Source organism: Dermacentor andersoni, chromosome 7, assembly GCF_023375885.2.
Source record: "Dermacentor andersoni chromosome 7, qqDerAnde1_hic_scaffold, whole genome shotgun sequence".
Classification (NCBI taxonomy): Eukaryota; Metazoa; Arthropoda; class Arachnida; order Ixodida; family Ixodidae; genus Dermacentor; species Dermacentor andersoni.
This window is the reverse complement of record NC_092820.1, coordinates 94823098-94844734: the sequence shown is the minus strand read 5'-3', so window position 1 is coordinate 94844734 and position 21637 is coordinate 94823098. Positions and strand designations below refer to the sequence as shown.

Below are 21637 nucleotides of genomic sequence, written 5' to 3'. Positions count from 1 at the left end.
TTCCGCTAGCAGCAGTCACTAGAATTTAGCTTTCTCTCTCAAGTACAACAAATTTCATTAAAATCGTCCCAGCGGTTATCTCAGAAAAGCGTTTCTGCGTTTTACATGTCTTTCAATAGGCCGCATCGGAGTTGGGCCCGAGCTAAAGCTTCCTCAAGCGTGCAACGCGATAGCATTAAGACATCCCTGACTGCTCCTCACGCTTCCCGGCAACTGCAGCTCACGTACCCGCAATGTTTACCGGGAAACGCTGGCGGCGAACGCTACGCACAAAGGAGAGCTCTCTGTTATAAACGCGGCCTCTTGCGTGGGCCAATCTCCTGTTACTGTTTCGCAATTTTAATATTTCAGTCTGAGAAGATATAATATAAAAGGTCTGTGCTGTCGATGTTTCTTTTTTACATGGCATTTGTTTGTGGGCTGTCATTCTCAAAATTCCGAGAAATAACTTTGTAAAGATTGAAAGACAGGGTATGAGCAACTTAGGTGATAAAAGAGTAGTTGGGTATGCGTGCTTTGAAATTATTTTTTGCCGAGGAGATGGTCAACGCCGGACGCCGGACTACGACGCCGGATTTGCTGCAACATGGGATCATTAACGCTGTCGCGTTAAAGAACAGTGAAAATTAAAAAGAAATCATCAGCCATTCCACTCTGTGAAGGTGGATGACCAGCGACGCTGTTTAGCACATGACAAAGAGGTGACAGAATTTTGAACAAAGGTGCGAACATGTTTATTATCCTGATCGGTGGTCATCGTGACGGCAGGTACGCACATACGTTCTCGTATCACTTCTGTTACTAAATGCGTCCGTCACGTAAGGCAATGAAAGGCTCATGCCCCCTTAAGCGATTGTTCATACCACCGTAAATAAAAGCAAAAAAAGAAAGTTTAACGCGGCCTCACCGTTATGAAAAAAAAAAAGTTAGTGACATGTTCTACATGCGGTAAATGTGCAGTGCACTGTTGCACTGTGATGAATTTAACAAAGAGTCTGGCTCGCAAAAATCATTCGTGCAACCTTGCCTACAAGTAGTAAGAGAAGTACAGTGCTCGCCTCGCAAAGAACGGCGTATTTCGATAGGGGGAAGTCTTTAATTCCGATGTTGGTGCAGCCATTGTTTTCGCCGCACGACGTCCCATTTCCCTCGGTGTATCGTAAACGACGCTAGTACTTTTTTCCGGCGTGCTGCTGCATTTAAAAGCGCAGCAGCCAGGCATACGAAGCTCATCTTTACTCGTAATTTGCAAAACGCATGTGCGCCATGGCAGCGCGATGAACACGTGACAGATTAATGATGGCCGAAAAAAAAGTAAAAGGAAGGCTAATCATGACGTCTTCTTGACGTCATGGTCAACTGATAGGGCAATTTCGTGCACCGTAGCCAGTCAGCGCGGGGGAAGGGCTGGCGCCGCGACAGCGAGGATCAAAGAGAGGAGGACAGCGGCTCAGGTCAGGGCGCGGCGGTGAAGATCTAATAAGAGTGTCGCTATTTCGTTCATGCGATTTACAGCGCAGCCGCAAGGGCACCCTCATCTTCGAACACTTGACTGCGCGATCGCCGGCCTCTGGCATCCATTTTCACATAAGAGGAGTGGTTGGCCTGGAGAGCGTATGTCTAACCTGCACCGATGTCCTCCTATTGCAATGCAGAAAAAGCGCTATTCTGGCTTTTTTTTTTTGTACGATTTATTAGCTCGCCACTGACGCAATGGTTTCGAGTTAAAGCAATATCGTGATTTTAATCAGCGGGCTAAGTAACACAAGATTTTATCAGAGCCTGATCACAAATAGTCCATACTTTATAATCTCCAAACATGTATCGGCAGCAAGCATGCAATCAACGCTATAGACGCTTCACTCCGCGCTCTCGTGGACGCCCCCATGTTGGGTCACGTGCTGAGGCTTCCATTGCTTGCCTCACCGTTGCCTCTGTTTACGATGGCAGCACTTGACGGGGGTGCGGCGCAGCAAGCCGCTCTTTCGATTGCTGTCGTCGACGATTACAGGCTGAACAAAACGAAACTCTGGCCAAAGCTTCAGAGGATATGTAAATGTCGCATATCGATTAGTCAGTTCCCATTGTGTCTTGTCTGAATGAAGCGATAACCGTATTACAACGTGTGCACTAGATAGCACGGCCTATAATCTATGCCAAGGCACAGCTAGTGCATAGTTTCTGAATTAAATTTGCACCACTGTACTTTGTCACTCTTTTTCTTTTCTAATTATTTGTCCAGTAATTTGAAGCCCCAACTTCTTTTGTTTTCGGTCCAGTAATGGTTTTTAGGGGCGATGTCATTTGGTTACTTATTTGCTGCTTAATCACTACATGAACGGTCGTCGCACCGAAAGTCGGTCAGGGCTTTGTTGACCTTTTAAGTGGCCTATTACAGAGACTATAATTATTCCGTCCATTTTTGTTCACGCCTTTCCTTTTGTCCCCGCTCTTCTTTCCGTCTTTAGTTGCCCTTTCCCTTCCCCTAGTGCAGGGTAGCGAACCAGAGGCTTTAACGCCGGTTAACCTCCCTGCCTTTCTCACATTTTCATCTCTCTCTCTCTCTGTTTAATCACTCGAGCTTGCGCAGTTGCGGTAGATTTATTTTTGCGGCGCCCCGGACTTGGAACGCAGATGTTTTGAAGCTTTTCTTAATAGCTTGTAAAATCGTGGGAGGACGTAATATCGCTCGCCACTCCTTCGCACTGTGGCTCGTGACGAAACGTTCAGATTCGAATATATTTCTGTAACTAATGTAAACAATTCATTGGTTGGCATACTCACTAATGAGTGCACTCATTTCTGATACATTCCCGATACACTGATTTTCTGAAAAGTGCACAATCATTGCATTCTGCCGATGCTAACATATGGGGGAGAAACTTGGAGGTTGACAAAAAAGCTCGAGAACAAGTTAAGAACCACGCAATGAGCGCTGGAACGAGAAATTTTAGGCGCAGCGTTGGAGACGGGAAGAGAGCGGTGTGGATCAGACAGCAAACGGGGTAGCGGATGTTCTAGTTGGCATTAACAGAAAAAGAAAATGGAGCTGGACAGGTCATGCTCTGCACAGGGTAGATAACTGGTGGACCGTAAGAGTTACAGAATGGGTGCCCAGGGAAGGGAAGCGCATAACAGGGCTGAAGCTACACGCAAGCAGGGAAGAAGAGAGCGCGCTATAGGAGCCCAGTAAGGGCGTACGACATTTTGCTCTTAGCTCGAGCGCCCCAGCAGTTATGGTTTCTCACGTATTGTCAGAACAACTGTAAATGAACTTCGTGTAACTGTTTCGAGTTGACGCGGTTCCGCACGAGCTTCAAATAATGGACATGGCGCAGCGTGATTCACGCGCACACAGAAAACACATAATAAGTGCTAAGCTGTTATTGCAACCTCATGAGATATTCCTATTTCCAGCTATCTCTGCAGCAATAAGTGCCGCTGAACACAACTACGATGAGAAAAATGACGCAGTAGTCAGAGGGGCTTCACATGCAAGAGATGGCCAACATCGCCCGGAAACACGTCCTGACGCTATTGATGCAATTGAGGCAAGTGCACATTATTTCGTCGTTGAGTAATTGAGCACAAAATAGAAACAGAACGCCCTATTTAGCACATTTTCTTGGCTTTAATGTCTACTCGTTTGGTAACGCTTTCAGTATCAAACAATTTTTACATCTCAAACCCATTTTTACACGAGTCCACTTCTTTTCGTTTGATCTATTACAGTATGATATGTGCACAACAGCGATATGTAGAACGATATCTAAATTGACGACTGGGCTGATGCTAGAATAGCGTCAAAAAAATTCTGGGGTCCTTACGTGCCAAAACGACGGTATGAGGTCTGGCGTAGTAGGGGAGTCAGTATTAAATTTAACCACCTGGGCATTGTTTAACGTGCACACAGTGCACACAATAGCGTCATAAAAACTTACCTGGTTAGATGCTATTTTCTCTATTTCTATACAGCGACGGCGCTTCCAGATCGCATTAATGTAATGCAATAAGCTTGCGATAGACGTACTACACCATAAATGCTCATCAAATATTAAAATTTGTTGTGCCAACAGCAGTTCCAAGAGTGAACCGCAGATAAATTCACCTGTACCAAGCTCAGTAGATGTGAAAATGAAGGAATTCTCTACACAGCCTCGCCCCCTCCTCCTTAAATAAGTTTGAGAAATCGTGATTAAGCCGCTCCCTTCACATTTCTTATCCCGATCCTCGCCCTTTTTCAAAGATGTCCAGGACAAGTTGTATTAGCGAGGTTGCAAACCAAACGAATTCAGTTTTTTTTTTAAGCATTTGCGTCCGGTATGTGAAATTGATTGTTCTCTTCTTACGTTTTGTATACAGGCGGCGCGAAGCATCTAAACTCAACATATTTTTGCATCCTAAACGAAATAGTGAAGTGGTACAGACTTAACAGACAGACTATGCCGCCACCTCACCCGGGGCTTACCCGGAAGGAGGCAGTGTTATACAGGCAATTACAGACGGGGTCCCTGCTCACCCCGGTGCTAGCTAAACACGTGTGTCCGAGCGTGTACGCGAGTGACGTGTGTAGACTGTGCGCTAAGGAGAGAGCCACCGCGGCTCACATCCTTTGGGACTGTAGTATAAATCCACGAGAAGCCAGCGAGAAAACGACGATCCCGCCGCAGCTAGAGGCTGCAACGAGGAGATATGACCAAGATACACAACTCAAGGCCGTCCAGCAGGTCTCGGCAGCTCTAGAGAGGCAGCGACCCCGCGAAACCGAGGAGAAGGGGGGCAGCACCCCGAGGAAGGGGGCGGCGGCCCTCTCGGATCCGCGGAAGTAGCGAGGAACCAAGACCTCGAGGAGCACAATGCACGAGATTGACGTAGTGGCCGCGTCGCGGTAAAAGCTTGTCCTCCCTGCGTGGAGGGAGCCTAACCGACTCTGCAGGCATTTTCGCTAAAGTTGTTCTCTCTCTCTCTCTCCTAAACGCAGGAAGTTACAGAACTCTTGGAGCACAAAGCTGATCAGCGGTTCGCGCATTCCGAAGAGCGAGAACACTTGACTCCGGGGAACCCAGCTGCCCAGAGTTACAAATCTTTTGTGCGCGCCTTGAACATCACACTTACGAAGAACAACAGCGGTGCTTTGAAAGAGGTATGATGGTTTCATAGTGAACTTCCACAATGTCTGCCGGCAGAACACTGTGTGACGCATTCTCTGTGGCAGCGTTTCAGCATATACAAAATGTAGGAAGGCAACAACAAGAACAGAAAGGACAGAGTGCAGTACTCTGTCCTGCCATTTGTTTGTTTTTACAGCGAAGTTGTTTATGGCTAGGTTCTGGCAGATCCCATCTCCGGGGACATAGGCCAACAATTTTTCGTACGCCGGCCGATCCCGAAGATCGTGCAATACCAGGCCGACCCGCAGTGGAGAGGCAGTTCGCCATTAAGGGGCGCACATTCACAGGTTTGCTGATCATCCTTCTTCACAGTGTGGAAGGGCACGGAATTTTTTTCCATTGGTTTGTTTGTGCTGAAACACTTCCACGAAGAATTCATAGATTGATTGATTGATCGATTTGAACTTTGGGGTGCCAGCAATGTTTCATCATACAATAAAAAGAACTTGAAGTCTCGTGACTAGTTCCAAACTGCATAGTTTACCTTTCCTGGCGAACATACACCGAAACCGCAGCGCCAATCGTCCTTTTTTTCCCCTTCACAGATGATGGACGTCGTCATGAAGCCGCAGGCAGGCCACGTCTGTTACGCCCGTTTAGGATGCTTCAATCCGGGTAATAGGATGGCATTGAAAATCGGTGGCCCCGCGTCACCCCGAGAGCTGGGGACAAAGTTTCGTTTCTACAAAGACCGCCGTAGTCGCGGTGTGGACGCCGAACTCTTGCTGCGAGCAATGCGTATCGGAATCAACCAGTGGGACTTGGGGGGAAAGCCCCTCGTTGTTATAATACACGGATTCATGCAGCACGGCGGCGTACCGTGGGTGACCAACCTCAAGAACGCTCTCCTGGACGAGGTCAGAAAAAAAAAAAAGTCGCATATCTTGTCTCCTCGTAGGAGTGGTGACGCGTATTTTGGAAGTTGTAGAATCTCCCATATATGCTTCTCGTATTTTAAAGGAATGACACTTGGCAAGCTTGGAGGCTGGGAAACATAAGGTTGGTCTCGAAACGCCAGTCTTTGCGTCATTGACACCGTGATGACGTCGTGACACATGGCAAAATTTTTCTCATGTCGTGCAGCAATAACGCTAGGTTTGATGGCCAATGCTCAGTTTAGCATGATTAGCATTGTTTGGGCACTTTACCCACTTTTCGGTTTGTCCGTTTGTATCGAATCTCTTTCACGCCAACTTGCGTGGCTGGGTGTGTGCCATGTGGGTCCAGTGCCGCGCCGACATTGAGCCCGCGTATTATATAGATATCCATACAATCTCTCATGAATATATGTTCACACATGCGCCACGCACGAACTTCGCGGTGGCGTCGCCAGATGGCGCAGCGTGTTCGGAGGGAAGTGCGGGAGAGGAGCTCGGTTGCAGTACACGCCTCATGCATGACGCGTTTCGGCGGTGGCAGTGCGGTGTGTCGCCAACATTGCTCCAGTGTTAATCGTACTAGGACGCTTCAGTGTTAATCGTGCTAAAATCGACTATCATCGTGAGATCGTTACTGCCGCAACTTTTTTCGCATTTCGCCCTCGGCGGAGCGCAAGCGGCCTCCGAGGTCGGGGACCGGGCCGCGTGCTCGGCGACAGAACGCAGTATCCTCCAAGGTTGCGTCCGATAGGCTTCGTGGATGGAAATGTACGTTTAGTTTGCGATTATACCTGCATACTTGAAACAGAAATCCCACTCGTCATCCAATGACGCCTCAGCTCCAGTCCGCGCACCCACGTATCTGCCGAAGATGGAGCGAGCTCAGCACATCGCACAGGGTAACACGGTGATGGCGCGAAGCATAAAGGTTCCTGGTATAATTACCTAGATACTACGATCGTTCAGTTACCATGGGAATCATAGGTATATAGTAGATGGACTTGTCTGATCTCTGTTTTTGTGGCTTTAGTTACTACGCTTTGTTTGCCTTATTCACCCAAATTCCGAAGAAATTTATTTGTTTAAGATGCGAGCTTTGCAGTTATAACACAGTATTTAATTGGAAAGAAAAGTTACAAAGTCGGAAAGTCGTCTGAAGCCAGAATGAGGTAGTTTAGGCAAATCTATGTATTAACCATCGTCCTTATATGATGGCTGAACAGCCATGCTTGGAGCTCAGGCAGATACCTTATAGCGCCCAGATTTCCTTGTGGTAATTTTTGTTGGAGACTCTATGCCACGGAGACCTCGTAGGAAAGGAATGTAATAGATCTGGGAACTGGCCTTAGTATGTGCGTGCGGATGGAGAGGGCGTTCGCAGGTTTTTCGTTAATTATAGCGCGTCGTCTCTAACTTTCCTGTCAGGTTAACGCCAACGTAGTCACCGTGAACTGGTGGAAGGGAGCAAAGTTCCCGAATTACGGAGCTGCGGCTGCTAACACGGCCATGGTCGGGGCTCAGCTTTCGTTGCTGCTTCAAGACATCCTCAAGAGCTCTCTCCTGAGAGCGAGCCACGTCCATCTGGTGGGATTCAGCCTCGGGGCTCACGTAGCTGGCTTCTGCGGTCGCCACTTCCGCAACATCACTGGCCACAGTCTGGGGCGCATCACAGGTATATCCTTCCTCGACAATTCGGTTCTCCATTTAATTGGACATAGCATAGCAATTTGAAACCAGAATGTAATGTTTCCTGGCACAGTGCTTACTGCAAGGCAACGCTACAAATGTACGCGTTCGTCTTCAGCAGAGCGGGCATCGGGTCCCCCCGGAAGCTTTAGCTCCATTTCTTTTTCAAAAGTCGTCTCTGACAAATATAAGAAAGCCGATTAACAGCAGAATTCATTAAATATCTACATCATTAGCATGACCACTGACCACGGCGGCGGTCAGACCTATGACGCAGCAGAGGGTGCTAAGAATCTCTGGATCCGGACAGGCCGCGATTGGAATCTGAACCTGGCAACGTTTAACGCTTGAACGTTATTTAGTGAGGCGAGTCAAGCAGTGCTATTGGAGGAATTAGTGGGCATTAAATGGGATATAATAGGGCTCAGTGAGGTTAGGAGGACAAATGAAGCATATACAGTGCTACAAAGCGGGCACGTCCTGTGCTGCCGGGGCTTAGCGGAGAGACGAGAACTAGGAGTCGGATTCCTGATTAATAAGGATATAGCTGGTAACATAAAAGAATTCTTCAGCATTAACGAGAGGGTGGCAGGTCTTGTTGTGAAACTTAATACGAAGTACAAATTGAAGGTCGTACAGGTCTACCCGCCTACATCCAGTCAGGATGACCAGCAAGTCGAAAGCTTCTGTGAAGACGCAGAATCGACGATGGGTAAAGTCAAAACAAAAAACACTATACTGATGGGCGACTTCAATGCTAGGGTAGGCAAGAAGCAGGCTGGAGACAAGTCAGTGGGGGAATATGGCACAGGTTCTAGGTATAGGCATAGATTCTTCCGCAAGCGGGATAGCCGGAAGTGGACGTGGAGGAGCCCGAATGGCGAGACTAGAAATGAAATAGACTTCATACTCTGCGCTAACCCTGGCATCATACAAGATGTGGACGTGCTCGGCAAGGTGCGCTACAGTGACCATAGGATGGTAAGATCTTGAATTAGCCTAGACTTGAGAAGGGAAAGGAAGAAACTGGTACATAAGAAGCCGATCAATGAGTTAGCGGTAACAGGGAAAACAGGAATTTCGAATCAAGCTACAGAACAGGTATTTGGCTTTAACTCAGCAAGAGGACCTTAGTGTTGAAGCAATGAACGACAATCTTATGGGCATCATTAAGGAGTGTGCAATAGAAGTCAGTGGTAACTTCGTCATACAGGATACCGGTAAGCTATCGCAGTCTAAACGCAGTGAAGAAGAAACTAGGAAAGGCAAGAATCAGATGCATGCGTTTAGAGACAAAGCCGGCAATATCATTACTAATATGGATTAGATAGTTCAAGTGGCTGATGAGTTCTATAGAGTTTTATACAGTACCAGTGGCACTCACGACGATAATGGAAGAGAGAATAGTCTAGAGGAATTCAACATCCCACAAGTAACGCCGGAAGAAGTAAAGAAAGCCTTGGGAGGTATGCAAAGGGGGAAAGCAGCTGAGGAGGATCAAATAACAGCAGATTTGTTGAAGGATGGTGGGCAGATTGTTCTAGAAAAACTGGCCACCTTGTATACGCAATGCCTCATGACCTCAAGCGTACCGGAATCTTGGAAGAACGCCAACATAATCTTAATCCATAAGAAAGGGGAAGCCAAAGACTTGAAAAATTATAGACCGATCAGCTTACTGTCCGCTGCCTACAAAGTATTTACTAAGGTAATCGCAAATAGAATCAGGAACACCTTAGACATCTGTCAACCAAAGGATCAGGCAGGATTTCGTAAAGGCTACTCAACAATAGACCATATTCATACTTTCAATCAGGTTATAGATAAATGTGTGGATTATAACCAACCCTTATATATAGCTTTCATTGATTATGAGAAAGCGTTTGATTCTGTCGAAACATCAGCAGTCATGGAGGCATTAAGGAATCAGGGTGTAGACGAGCCGTATGTAAAAATACTGAAAGACATCTATAGCGGCTCCACAGCCACCGTAGTCCTCCATAAGGAAAGCAACAAAATCCCAATAAAGAAAGGCGTCAGGCAGGGAGATACAATCTCTCCAATGCTATTCACAGCATGTTTAAAGGAGGTATTCAGAGACCTGGATTGGGAAGAATTGGAGATAAGAGTTAATGGAGAATACCTTAGTAACTTGCGATTCGCTGATGATGTTGCCTTGCTTAGTAACTCAGGGGACCAATTGCAATGCATGCTCACTGACCTGAAGAGGCAAAGCAGAAGAGTGGGTCTAAAAATTAATCTGCAGAAAACTAAAGTAATGTTTAACAGTCTCAGAAGAGAACAGCAATTTACAATAGGTAGCGAGGCACTGGAAGTGGTAAGGGAATACATCTACTTAGGGCAGGTAGTGACGGCGGATCCGGATCACGAGACGGAAATAATCAGAAGAATAAGAATGGGCTGGGGTGCGTTTGGCAGGCATTCTCAGATCATGAACAGCAGGTTGCCATTATCCCTCAAGAGAAGAGTGCATAACATCTGTGTCTTACCAGTACTCACCTAGCTACGGCGCAGAAACCTGGAGGCTTACGGAAAGGGTTCTACATAAATTGAGGACGACGCAACGAGCTATAGAAAGAAGAATGATGGGTGTAACGTTAAGGGATAAGAAAGGAGCAGATTGGGTGAGGGAACAAACGCGAGTTAATGACATCTTAGTTGAAATCAAGAAAAAGAAATGGGCATGGGCAGGGCATGCAATGAGGAGGGAAGATAACCGATGGTCATGAAGGGTTACGGACTGGATTCCAAGAGAAGGGAAGCGTAGCAGGTGGCGGCAGAAAGTTAGGTGGGCGGATGAGATTAAGAAGTTTGCAGGGACAACATGGCCTCAATTAGCACATGACCGGGGTAGTTGGAGAAGTATGGGAGAGGCCTTTGCCCTGTTGTGGGCGTAGCCAGGCTGATGATTATGATGATGATGATGATAATGTTGAAAACGTACTCACTCACTCACTCACTGAATGAATGAATGAATGAATGAATGAATGAATCAATCAATCAATCAATCAATCAATCGTAGGACTATATTCACTGGTTTAGTGGATTTTTTATATTAAACCAGCCGCTAATCCAGGCACTGCAAGTTCACCTCTCGTATTTTTGTGTGTGTTCGTTGATGGTACTCTTCTTCGCTGGGCAGCAACCAGCCTAGCTAAATTGCAAACATTGGCAGCCCGCATATGCGCTACATCATAACCGCGGCTGCCCACTTCCTCTTCTGCATAGAATTGATGCTTGAGCAGAAGGAAGACATAAGTTTATTTTATTTTGTCCTCGCGTACCTGCGCTTGACACATGAACAAAAAGGACGATATATATGGGCTGCCGTAGAATTCTGCCCTAAATTTTGAGAGAAACACGAAAGAATCGAAGGTTATGTTAATTAACTTTTGCACTTATCGTATGTTTACAATGAGTTTACAAACAGACAGTTAAAGAAGGCGAAGTTGTACGGCACTAGCGATACAAGCGATGAGTTAAGATGAGTTAAGCGATATGGAAACTGATCGAAATTAACTACAACATACGAGACACTTGCAATCAACGAGTGACACTGGCGCTTTTACCGTGGTGCATGTGCGTGGGAGCAATGTTTCAGTAATCTTGCTGTTTCATTATTTTTCAGTATATTTTCAGTATATGCAGTATAATATGTGAGATTTAATATTAACGTTAGCGGGAGAGGTGAACGTTGATTTCTGCGCAGACTGGTCATTGCACAACACATTTCTGCAAGGAGGTGGGGAAACCGCGGATAGACGGACATAATTTAGGTAGTGAAAATGAGTGTGTACGTGATCTGCTACGTGTGCTTACGTTAGATCAAATTTTTGGTGCGTGCGACTCCGGGTCTTACGTGCATTCTGCATGTACTTACATTGAATGTGCATTCACCGCGGACCAGTAGAATAAATGGCGCCGTAACGCTGCTTCCTTTTGTTCTTTAGGCCTCGATCCCGCCGGTCCCTTGTTTGAAGGCACGAACGTCTCTCTGTCGAGGGCGGATGCTGACTTTGTAGACGTGATTCACACAAACGCCGGCCCCATCAGTGAACTAAAGTTTGGAATACAGGACCCCCTGGGACACGTCGATTTCTACCCCAACGGTGGATCCAAGCAGCCAAAATGCGCAGATGGTAAAAGATGTGCAAACATTTACGACATTGTTAAATATCTCTGCAAACTGGGCGGAGAAAAATGTGCCCTAATATAAGGATGCTGATCTAGCGTTCATTACTGTTTTCACTAAACAATAACCTATACCGTGCATTTCGTTTTAGGCTGTACAGAATTTTTCATTATCACTTGGGCAGATAGCACAAATCTAATTGTTGTACAGGATTACTCCAAGAAGTGGACCTTAGTGGTACGAGGAATTTCACTGATTAAGTTTTTAACCAGTTACGTTACGGCACGTACACCCGTGAGCAGAAGTATACGGACCAGGGATTGCCCGTTGAAGCCGATTTTTTTTCTCTGCCTGTGAAATGAACTTGAAATTCGGAACTACAGTCCAAACTTGGCATTGTGAACTTTCCATAAACTTCAGTTTATGCGTGGTGATTACAAAGAAATTTACTTTTTTCGACGACCCTGTGGTCCGTATACTTTTGCTCACGGGTGTACAGAGCTTGCAAAGTATAAAGGGTGAGTCCGCGAGGCATGACCGCTTGAATCAAATTCTCAGGATGACGACTGCTTCGATATATTCAATCCCAAAAAGCGCGATCAAATACATTGGCGTTGTAGTTAACTTTGTTGAATTATTGCATAAACAGACGTTCTGATTAAAAAGAAGGAAAGTGATGCAAAAGTGCGTTTCTACCGCAACTTTCACGGCGCTTATCTCAAGATTGGTACTACATTTAAAATTCGTTCGAAGTGTATGTACCTCGAGAACTTACTGGCTTCAATTTGTAGGTTGCAATGTGGAGACGTGCTGCAAGGTAATAAGTTTAAAAGCTCATTAGTAAACATATTAATGAAATCAATTATGCATTTTCATTTCTTGTGCATGTTTTGAAGCATTTCTTGTGCACGAGCCCGCATCTTCGAGTAATCGGGGGTGACGGTGCCTCCAAGAACAGCGACCTCTTGGCGGTCAGCAGAGCTCATCATTTACTGGCTACATACTAAATGTCTTCCTGCCAGGAAAAGAAAAATTTGTGGATTTTACGCAGAAGGTCACAGTAATTATAGAAATCAATCCGGGGCAAACTTTTTTTTTCAGATATTTTAGATCTGACCTGCAGTCATCTCAGGGCTACGGAGTTGTTTACCGAATCCATAACGAATCACAACTGCTCCTTCGAAGCCGTAGCCTGCAAGCATGGATGGGATGGATACAGAACGTGTCTCCTGGACAGGCGACACGTTGAAATGGTTGCTATGGGTTACCACTGCACAAGAAAAGTAATGCGAGATCCGCAGTACTTAAAAACAAGTAGTGCCGCTCCTTATTGCATTCCAAGCGGTAAGTAAACATTTAAGAGATCAGATATCAGGAATGATTTTTGTTATTAAACTAGTGCGCTGTAGAGCAAGGCCGACCGAAAGGCAAGCACAAACGTCGTGGAGAAAACTAACAAGCCAGTTATTGGGTTACATGTTATACTGACATGAAGGTCGATTTGCACTTTTGAAATTACTCAACGACTTGAGGTAAAAGGAGTCTGTCCCTGACTCTTGGAAAAAGGCACGTGTGGTACCTATATTGAAGCCTGGCAGAACACCTCTTTCTCTTGAGTCTTTTTGTCCTGTGTGTCTGACGAGCTGTTTATGCAAGGTGAAAGAGAAAATGATTGACACTAGGCTGCGATGGTGGTGTGAGCAAACAGAAGCACTTCCCGATCACATGATAGGATTTCGAAGGCCGCGATGCACCATGGATGCAATTTCGAATATCGTTACTTATGTTGAACATGAACGAGCAAAAGGAAATGCCACAATAGTGGTTTTTTTAGGCGTTAAACGAGCCTTCGACACAGTCAGCCATGCTCATATACTGTGTGGTCTGCTAAAACTGGGAGTCTCTGGAAGGGCGCTACGGTGGACATTCAACTTCTTGAATGGCAGATAAGTAAGTATTCATTCAAACAAGCGAAGGAAGAAGTTCCTCTCATGATATTATTCAAGGAGTTCCACAAGGCAGTGCCTTAAGTCAGTTTCTCTTTAATTGTGTGATGGCGGATTTACCACAAATATTTCCACATGCACTACACTACTCTATATATGCGGATGATGTTTGTATTTGGGCCTCTAGTTCAAGTACCAGCCTTGTTCAATGAACTTTCAAGGAAGACCCTAAACATTGTGGACAAATTCTTAAAGGAAAGATGAATGGAACTGTCTTACAGTAAGACGGCTGTGTTGCCTTTCGCCAGATGATATCTAAAGGATGTTCAGCTGTGCCTTGAGGGACAACCTTTAGAGATAGTGAAACAACACAAATTTTGGGGGTAATACTAGACAGGCAACTTTCTTGGTATTCTCAGATTAATGCCCTCGAAGAACAGGTGAACTCAATAATAAAAATTCTTCGCCGCGTAGCAGGCACGACATGGGGAGGGTCGGTTTCATCCACACTAAAAGTACATAATGAACTTATAGAGCAAAAGATGGCATATTTTTCACCTGTTCTGCATGAACTCTCCCGTTCATCTGAAGAGAGACTCCAACGATTCATAGCTAGGAGCCTTAGATTATGCTTAGGCATTCTTCAAGCAACCTTAAGTTCCTTAGTAATTGCAGAGGCACGTCATTCTCGATTTCTTATTATGAGGACGGTTGAAACCTGTCGACGCCACTTTCGCGTTTCAGTGCAGCACAAAAGGCACCCACTAGCCAGTGCACTAATTGAGAGAGACAGGGCGAACATCAATTCGGTGATTCAGGTGCACAAAGATCTACTACCACATCACGAACTGTGGTTCTCAGATATCTCCTACCCTCCACGGCGACTCGTAGCTCCAAAACTTGAACTTTCGGTTGAGGGAATTATTCGCAAACGAGATATGTTTATGCTAGCAGCACAACTGGCGTTACACCAGGTATACTTTCGATACCCTGGGTATATTCATGCGTATACAGATGGTTCTTGCCAAACAAATTCTTCTACAGCTACATTTGTCATCCCAGGATAGAACCAAATACAAACGTTTAAACTATCTCGCACGACGTGATCAACAACAGCAGAGCTTTTTGCAATATTGTCTTTGCTACGCTACATAAATTTAACGCAAAAAGGGGGACAATGAGTCATCCTTTCTGACTCGCTGGCAGCTTTTCCTTCACTTCATAGTGACATAAACAATTAGCAAAACATGGCTTTAGTTTACGAGACACTAAAGGAACTCACAAAAGCAAGTGAAGAAAACCGCACGGTAATCTTCCATTGGATACCTGGCCACTGCAATATCCCTGGGAATGTTGTGGCAGACAAGGCAGCTGGAAAAGCGCATGTTAATAACGCCACATACGGTCTCCCTCTAACGCAAGACAAATTGGAGCACATACTAATACAGATCTCAGCCCGTGGTTGCAAAGCGACATGGTTTGATCCGGACCCGAAATCTTCAGATTTATTTCACATTGACTAATCACTTCGATTCAAGATCCCGTCCACATTAAATACAACCAGAGCCTTTGGAGCGCTGATTCACGGTCTGCGGCTCGATACCGCATACACAAAACACTTTCTGCATAAAATTTCAAGAGCTCATAGTGTGGATTGCACTTGTGGCCACCCGGATGAGGATGTACAGCAACTTCCGGTAGAATGTCGGCGACACGACGCGCAAAGACAACGCTTAGCACGTGATCTAGTGGCATCACAGGCCCTTCAGCCTAAGGAAGATCTCAGGTCCTTGGGCAACACACTCGTTGCAAAGACGAGCGTTACTGGCCCTTGAAAGATTTCTAGAAGCGAGCAATATTCTCGGAAAGTACTGAGCAGAGTGTTTTAATGTAATAAGCGCATTCTATGTCTTTTTTACCCGACTTTGGCCAATCCAATGCTTGGTTTTACGTGCCTTCATATGAATTTAATCCGTGATTTCTTATGTGCCATGATTTTAGTCTAGCTAAGTGACTGGACATCGTGTTTTTTTGTAATTTGGAGTTGACTTTCAGGTATAGTGTCGCATTAGTGTACTTATGTGACTGGAATTTGTGTTGCTATGATTTCATTATTTTTATTGGGGTTTATTCTTTTTTATATTCCTACGTGTAAAGGAGTAGCCGGCGCCAATTAAAGGCGGCAACATCTCCTAAATACCATATAATAAAAGAAAAGACAAATTGGTCAATGGCGAGCACCAAGTACGCAGTCAAAAAACACGAGTCCTGGCTTCAGTCTGGCAGCTATCGCCAGCACAGTGACTCGCGCCTTCTTGTTCTCACTGCAATGTTTTTCGCAACACACGAAGGGAAGAAGGTAGCTGAGTGAATATGTACGAGTATGACTTTCAGCCACACAAAATTGACATCTCAAGTGCAAAAGGCCCGAAGATAGTACTAAAAGAAACATCGTAATCTTGAATATTTGAACAGGACAGTTAAATAGGTTGGCTGGATTCGCTTTATTGAGGGTCGCAAGATCCAATTATTTAACGGATGAACGCAATTTAATGGTATTTAGATTACAGAACTACAATATCTGTTTTTCATACAATTACAGATTCGTAAAATTCGCGCTTCAATTTTTTTAAGCTTATCAATTTTTGCGAATCTTTGAGGAACTTTCAAAGGTTGAATCAAAATTCTGCTTCCTAAGTCACCGGAAATTACCGTTTTCTCTAAAATGCAACAAAATTCTCTCAAATTGGTCCGGGGGTTGTCTCTTAAAAGCATTTCTACGTTTTACATAAATTTAAATCGGTGACATCGAATTTTTTCACAAGCTAAAGCTTCCTGTTTAAAGCCTTTTCCTGGTTTTATGGTTAGGACATTCGTCAAACTTGTTCGGATGCACACAGGTGAAAAGAAGGACGATTTGAAGGTCAGACACGGTTTGTTTTACATAAGAAAGTGGCACAACGGGAAAACGGTCTGCCTGGGCACAGCTGTCCTTGCCGGTGTGCTCCGATGTTTTCGCGCGCCACCTGACTTCGACTCGCCCTCTTGTTGTGCCTTCGGAACATGGCACGTATCCGCAATGGAGGATGGTGGGGGATGGGTCAAGAATCGGGTGGTTGTACGCTCAAACAATAGCTTTGGGCACTCTGTCATCGTCTTGCTCTTTTACTCGCGGCAGAGCCGCCGCAAGAACTCGAAATTTGCACAGCGATGACCGTGTTACGGTACGTTAACTATACACACTCACTTCACCTAGCATAAGGCAAACGGAAAGATGGCTACTTAAGGTGCATAAGTAGTGGTCGAACGAGGAAAGCCTCTGCTTGAAGCCAGCGTTTCGACAAGCACCCTCGCCTTCGTCAGCCGAACGATGAGGCTGCCTTCGTTCGGCCGTTGTTGATAAATTATTATAGCACTGCGGGATTTCATGCGTGAAAATAGAGGGCCTGCTGCGGGTGATTTATTTTCTGCTCTCCTTTTCCAGAAACAGATCATAACAGAAGAACGTTGGCGTGAAGTCCCGTGAATGATAAATAAAAGAGACAGAAATACTTCGATGCATGCAAGTTCGAGGGACTCATGCATGCGACCCACCGCGGAAATAGCTCAGTGGCTATGGCTTCATGCGTCTGAGCACGAGGTCGCGGCTTCGGTCCAGGCCGCGGCCGCCTGCGTTCCGATGGACGCGGAGTGCAAACAACGCTCGTGCACTGTGCATAGTGCAGATTAAATAAAAAAGAAAGAAACCCAGACGGTCAAAATCAATTCGTAATCTAATGCGTATCTATCTGATAAAGTTTATTCACTCACTCTCATACATCAAGAACAGCGAAGCTGCATAAGGCACTTCTCATATTTCTCGAAGTCTTCAGACCTACACCCGTCTAGTTTTTCCACGGCCCAATAATCTATGGCAGCCTCCTCGCAAAGAAAAAAAAAAATCATGCAGATCCAAAAAGCGCACAATTTGAAATCTCTGTGACGTGAAGCTTCCCTGAAGCGGTTATAATCTAATCCTATAAATTTGCACATTTCATTCCTGCGTCTTCCGCGTAAAGGAAGCTGGCGCAAAGGCTCTATATAGCCCGCCCGTGCTAAGCAATGTGACTCACACATGCGCGGCGATTACTCTCAAATAATTGTAGTTGGCGTCGGATACAAGTACACGTGCGATTGTGGCCTAGTGGTTGGAGCATTGGGCTGCTGTGCTGGGAGACCGAGGTTCGATCCGACCGTTGGGAACGCAATTCAATGTATCTTTTTAAGTACGAGCCACGCTCAAGAAAGTATGGGAGGAGTTTGCTGAGGAAGCTTCACTTAAAAAAGAAAACAAAAATCCAGCCAGGACTTTGCAAGCACTTCACTATATTTCTGGCCCAATTCCTCCGGGGTGCGCGGGAACTATCCAAACGCTTCACTGAATGCGTTTATCAGCACTGCGCTATGCTACAGTATCCGCCACAATCGACGCATGTTCCTGTGATCCGCACCGACTCGGCCGATGTTGGCTGCATCTTCCACTGGCCTGCTTGTGCAGCCGCTTCGGTGATGCGATGTAAGCTGCATTGCTGGACATTCTAAAGTGACGATTCAGTCCTGACGACGACGTCCGGTTACGCGTTCTCCACCGATACCCTGGTTACGTACGGTTTTGCACGTGCCTTGGCAGCAGTGAACCCGCGACCCCAGGTAACCTCCGGTCCCGTCTCTTATTAAATACTACAGTGACAAAAAAAAAAGTGACCCGTTTTAAACGTGACAGGACGTACGAGACACCACTTTCTGTGTTTTGAAATTAATGTGCATCGTGCCTCAAGCCCCGATGTTTTTAATTTTACGAGTAATATATGCGACGAAATCGATTTGTAAATGTCTTTAGGCACGGAGGAAACTTGTTCAAAATGTGTTTTGCCACGGCCTGCGAATTTTTCTTTTTCAATCCCCTGTGAGGGATACCGGAAGCTTGCGAGAGTGTCTCTGTAAGCCGTCGATTTCCATACAATAATTGCTAGAGAGAAATGTGGCGCTAGTGTCTACAGGAGCTGCAAGTAGGATGTTTCAGCCAGCGTGATGTGCATTCGTTTGCCTAAACGTCGCCCTTCTGGCTTTATAAACGGCTTTCGTGACTTTGCAAACTGATCATTTGCAACAAAGCACTCCCGTTTTCATAGAATATAAATAAAGACCAAACAATGTTGTCCGACGGCCTAATTCGAACGGAGCACCTCTAGCAGAGAAGCCCGGTATTGAAACGATTACGCCACGGACGCTTTGTTTTTCTTTATTACCTTCATTACAACACCACGCAAACGCGTACAAAGTAGGTCACTTGGTACAGAAAAATAATATTACATCACTTCGACAGACTGTACATGTTTAAAAAGCCTTTAAAGAGGATATCACAGACACCAAAGTGTCAAGCTTCTGAAACCACTCTGGCGGTTCAGTCATGTGGTTGAGGGCATCACGCGTGTACCTAAGACTTTCACTTCGGTGTTCCCTCGCAGACCTTTCATCTACGCGGGCATTCCTAACATCCATACGCGTTTTCCACGCGCTGCTCATACACAAAAGCATTATCAAGTCAGCCGACACTCCCCCTGTGTCTGCACATGGTAAGAACCGAATACCGAAAGAACTTAACGGCAGTTCTTTCTTCAGACTTCATTTGAGAACATCCCACAAGAAAACGGATTCATGGCAAGCCAAGAAGATGTGCTCAATAGTTTCAGGTTTCTTACATATGGTGCAGTTAACAGATCATGGAACAACGAAGCCCTTGCTTTGTAGCCATGGCTTCACAAGGAGAGTGCCCGAATGCAATTGAAGAAAGAAGGTTTTTCGCTGATGATCTAACCGGCATTTTTTAATGCGTTTCAGCACAATGCGTTCAGGTCCTAAGTTATACATCGTACGGTAGACAGGATGTGGCAAGAAAACATCAACCAGATCACTATAAAGTTTCTTACGCGTCACAGAAATCAAAAATTCTTTCGAAAAATGCGCTTTCAGTAAAGAAAAGGACATAATAACTTCCCTCAGAAAGCCAATTGGTGTTCGAGTTTGTTAATTTGTTGATGAGACAACCCACTCAGGCAAGGAAGAACTCAATCTCACTTGAATAACAGTACGCAGAAATATATCACTTTGGTCCCTTAAGAAAAAGAACCTACTAACAATCTGGTTCAAAAACAAATGTGTTAATCTTAGTCCTCCATTTTTCACCGAATGAGACAAGTTAGACAGGCTACTTCTTTCGCAAGTGGATCCCCACATATATATACCGCAAACACTCTGTAAAGTTTCTGCACTGAAATTCCTGCCATGCATAACACTTGTAGTAGGCAATACACCTTTGTAGCTAAAAACAAATTGCAAACACTAGCTCTTGAAAACATCGAAAAATTATGCCACGGACGCATGCGTTGGCGAGCGGCAAAGAAACACCCTTTCCCGCAAGCTAGCCAGCGATTTAAGACGCTTAGCGCGTTTCCTTTTTCCCACATCGAAAAAAAAAAAAATCCTGGGGTTTCCCGCGCGAAAACCACGATATGATTAAGAGGCACGCCGCAGTGAGGGGTCCGAATTAATTTTGACCACCCGGGATTCTTTAACGTGCACCCAATGCACGATATATACACGGGCGTTCTCGCATTTCGCGCCCACCGAAATGCAGCCACTGGGACCTGTCGGGCTTGGAAGCGCGACGCCAAAGTCGCTAAGCAACCACGGCGGGTACACCTCGACAGGTGGAACCGTTGGGAATTAGTAGCCATTATGCATGTTTCGAGAGCCTTATTGGCTGGTGCATTTACAAAAAGAAACGCATAGACTTATTTAAAATTTAGGCCAATAAATCGGATAAAGCATTATAAACAAATTCAGAAGAACGTGGCTGACACATATGTATGTCCCGACTGCCATTCTCTTGGTGGCTGAACGATCGCACTGCCGGAGTAGTAATTAGTAGTAATTAGAATAGTAATCATTGCAGGAAACTCTACGGTCGACTGCGATCTTGCCGACCGACGAACCTTGTACCGACTGAGAATTAATGCGCGCCGGGAAAAGGCCGCGCACGTTAAGGCACCCACCAATCCGGCTGTTTCGCTTAATGTACCGAATATTGGAAAAATCGGATACTGTATACTCGATGCGAAATGCGAAAACACCCGTGTGCTTAGATTTAGGCGCACGTTAAAGAACCACAGGTGGTCCAAATTTCCGGACTCCCTCACTATACGGCATGCCCCATAATCTGACCGCGGTTCTGGCACGTAGAACCCCAGAATGTATATTTTGAATATATTCTATTCGCGAATCGAAATATTCGAACGTTCACCATTCGATTCGGTAATTTAGAGTATTCCCGCACCCCTTGTTTCCAGTATATATTGCCAGATATTCGAGTGCGCGCTTTGCCACCGCTGAATACTTGTGAACAATGAACACATCGTAACTCATGTACATGTGCGGCGCCTGCAACGAATAATTCCAGGCACTTTGCAGGGCGATTTTTACAGCGCACGATCGGTGATATGCAGCCGGAGCGAAATATGAATCGTGCAAGTCTAGGAGCCGTCGTTATACCCGTCTGGCAATTAAAGCAGATTTCCAACCGCATCAGGTTTCTCGAATGAGATAATATATATAATATATATATATATATATATATATATATATATATATATATATATATATATATATATATATATATATATATATATGTGCAGTCTTATATATACGAAGTTCAAATGTATTTTGCTATTTTGCGCATTCTCGGCGCCTCGTTTCTTATCGTCC

The 21637-nt window shown here is 45.3% G+C and overlaps 1 protein-coding gene across 2 annotated transcripts; it reads left to right on the top strand.

Moving 5' to 3' along the window:
* The first annotated feature begins 4771 nt into the window (after positions 1-4771).
* On the top strand, positions 4772-17391 carry LOC126534092 (inactive pancreatic lipase-related protein 1-like). 2 transcript variants are annotated; one of them, XM_050181314.2, is made up of 6 exons: positions 4772-5143; positions 5717-6028; positions 7475-7721; positions 11707-11895; positions 12990-13232; positions 17319-17391. In XM_050181314.2, exons 2-6 carry the CDS (start codon positions 5717-5719, stop codon positions 17348-17350), a joined length of 1023 nt encoding a protein of 340 aa, XP_050037271.1. In that variant the 5' UTR covers positions 4772-5143; the 3' UTR covers positions 17351-17391. The 2 variants fall into 2 exon arrangements, with proteins under 2 accessions (XP_050037271.1, XP_054928640.1); XM_055072665.1 differs by lacking the exon at positions 12990-13232.
* Positions 17392-21637: the final 4246 nt, after the last annotated feature.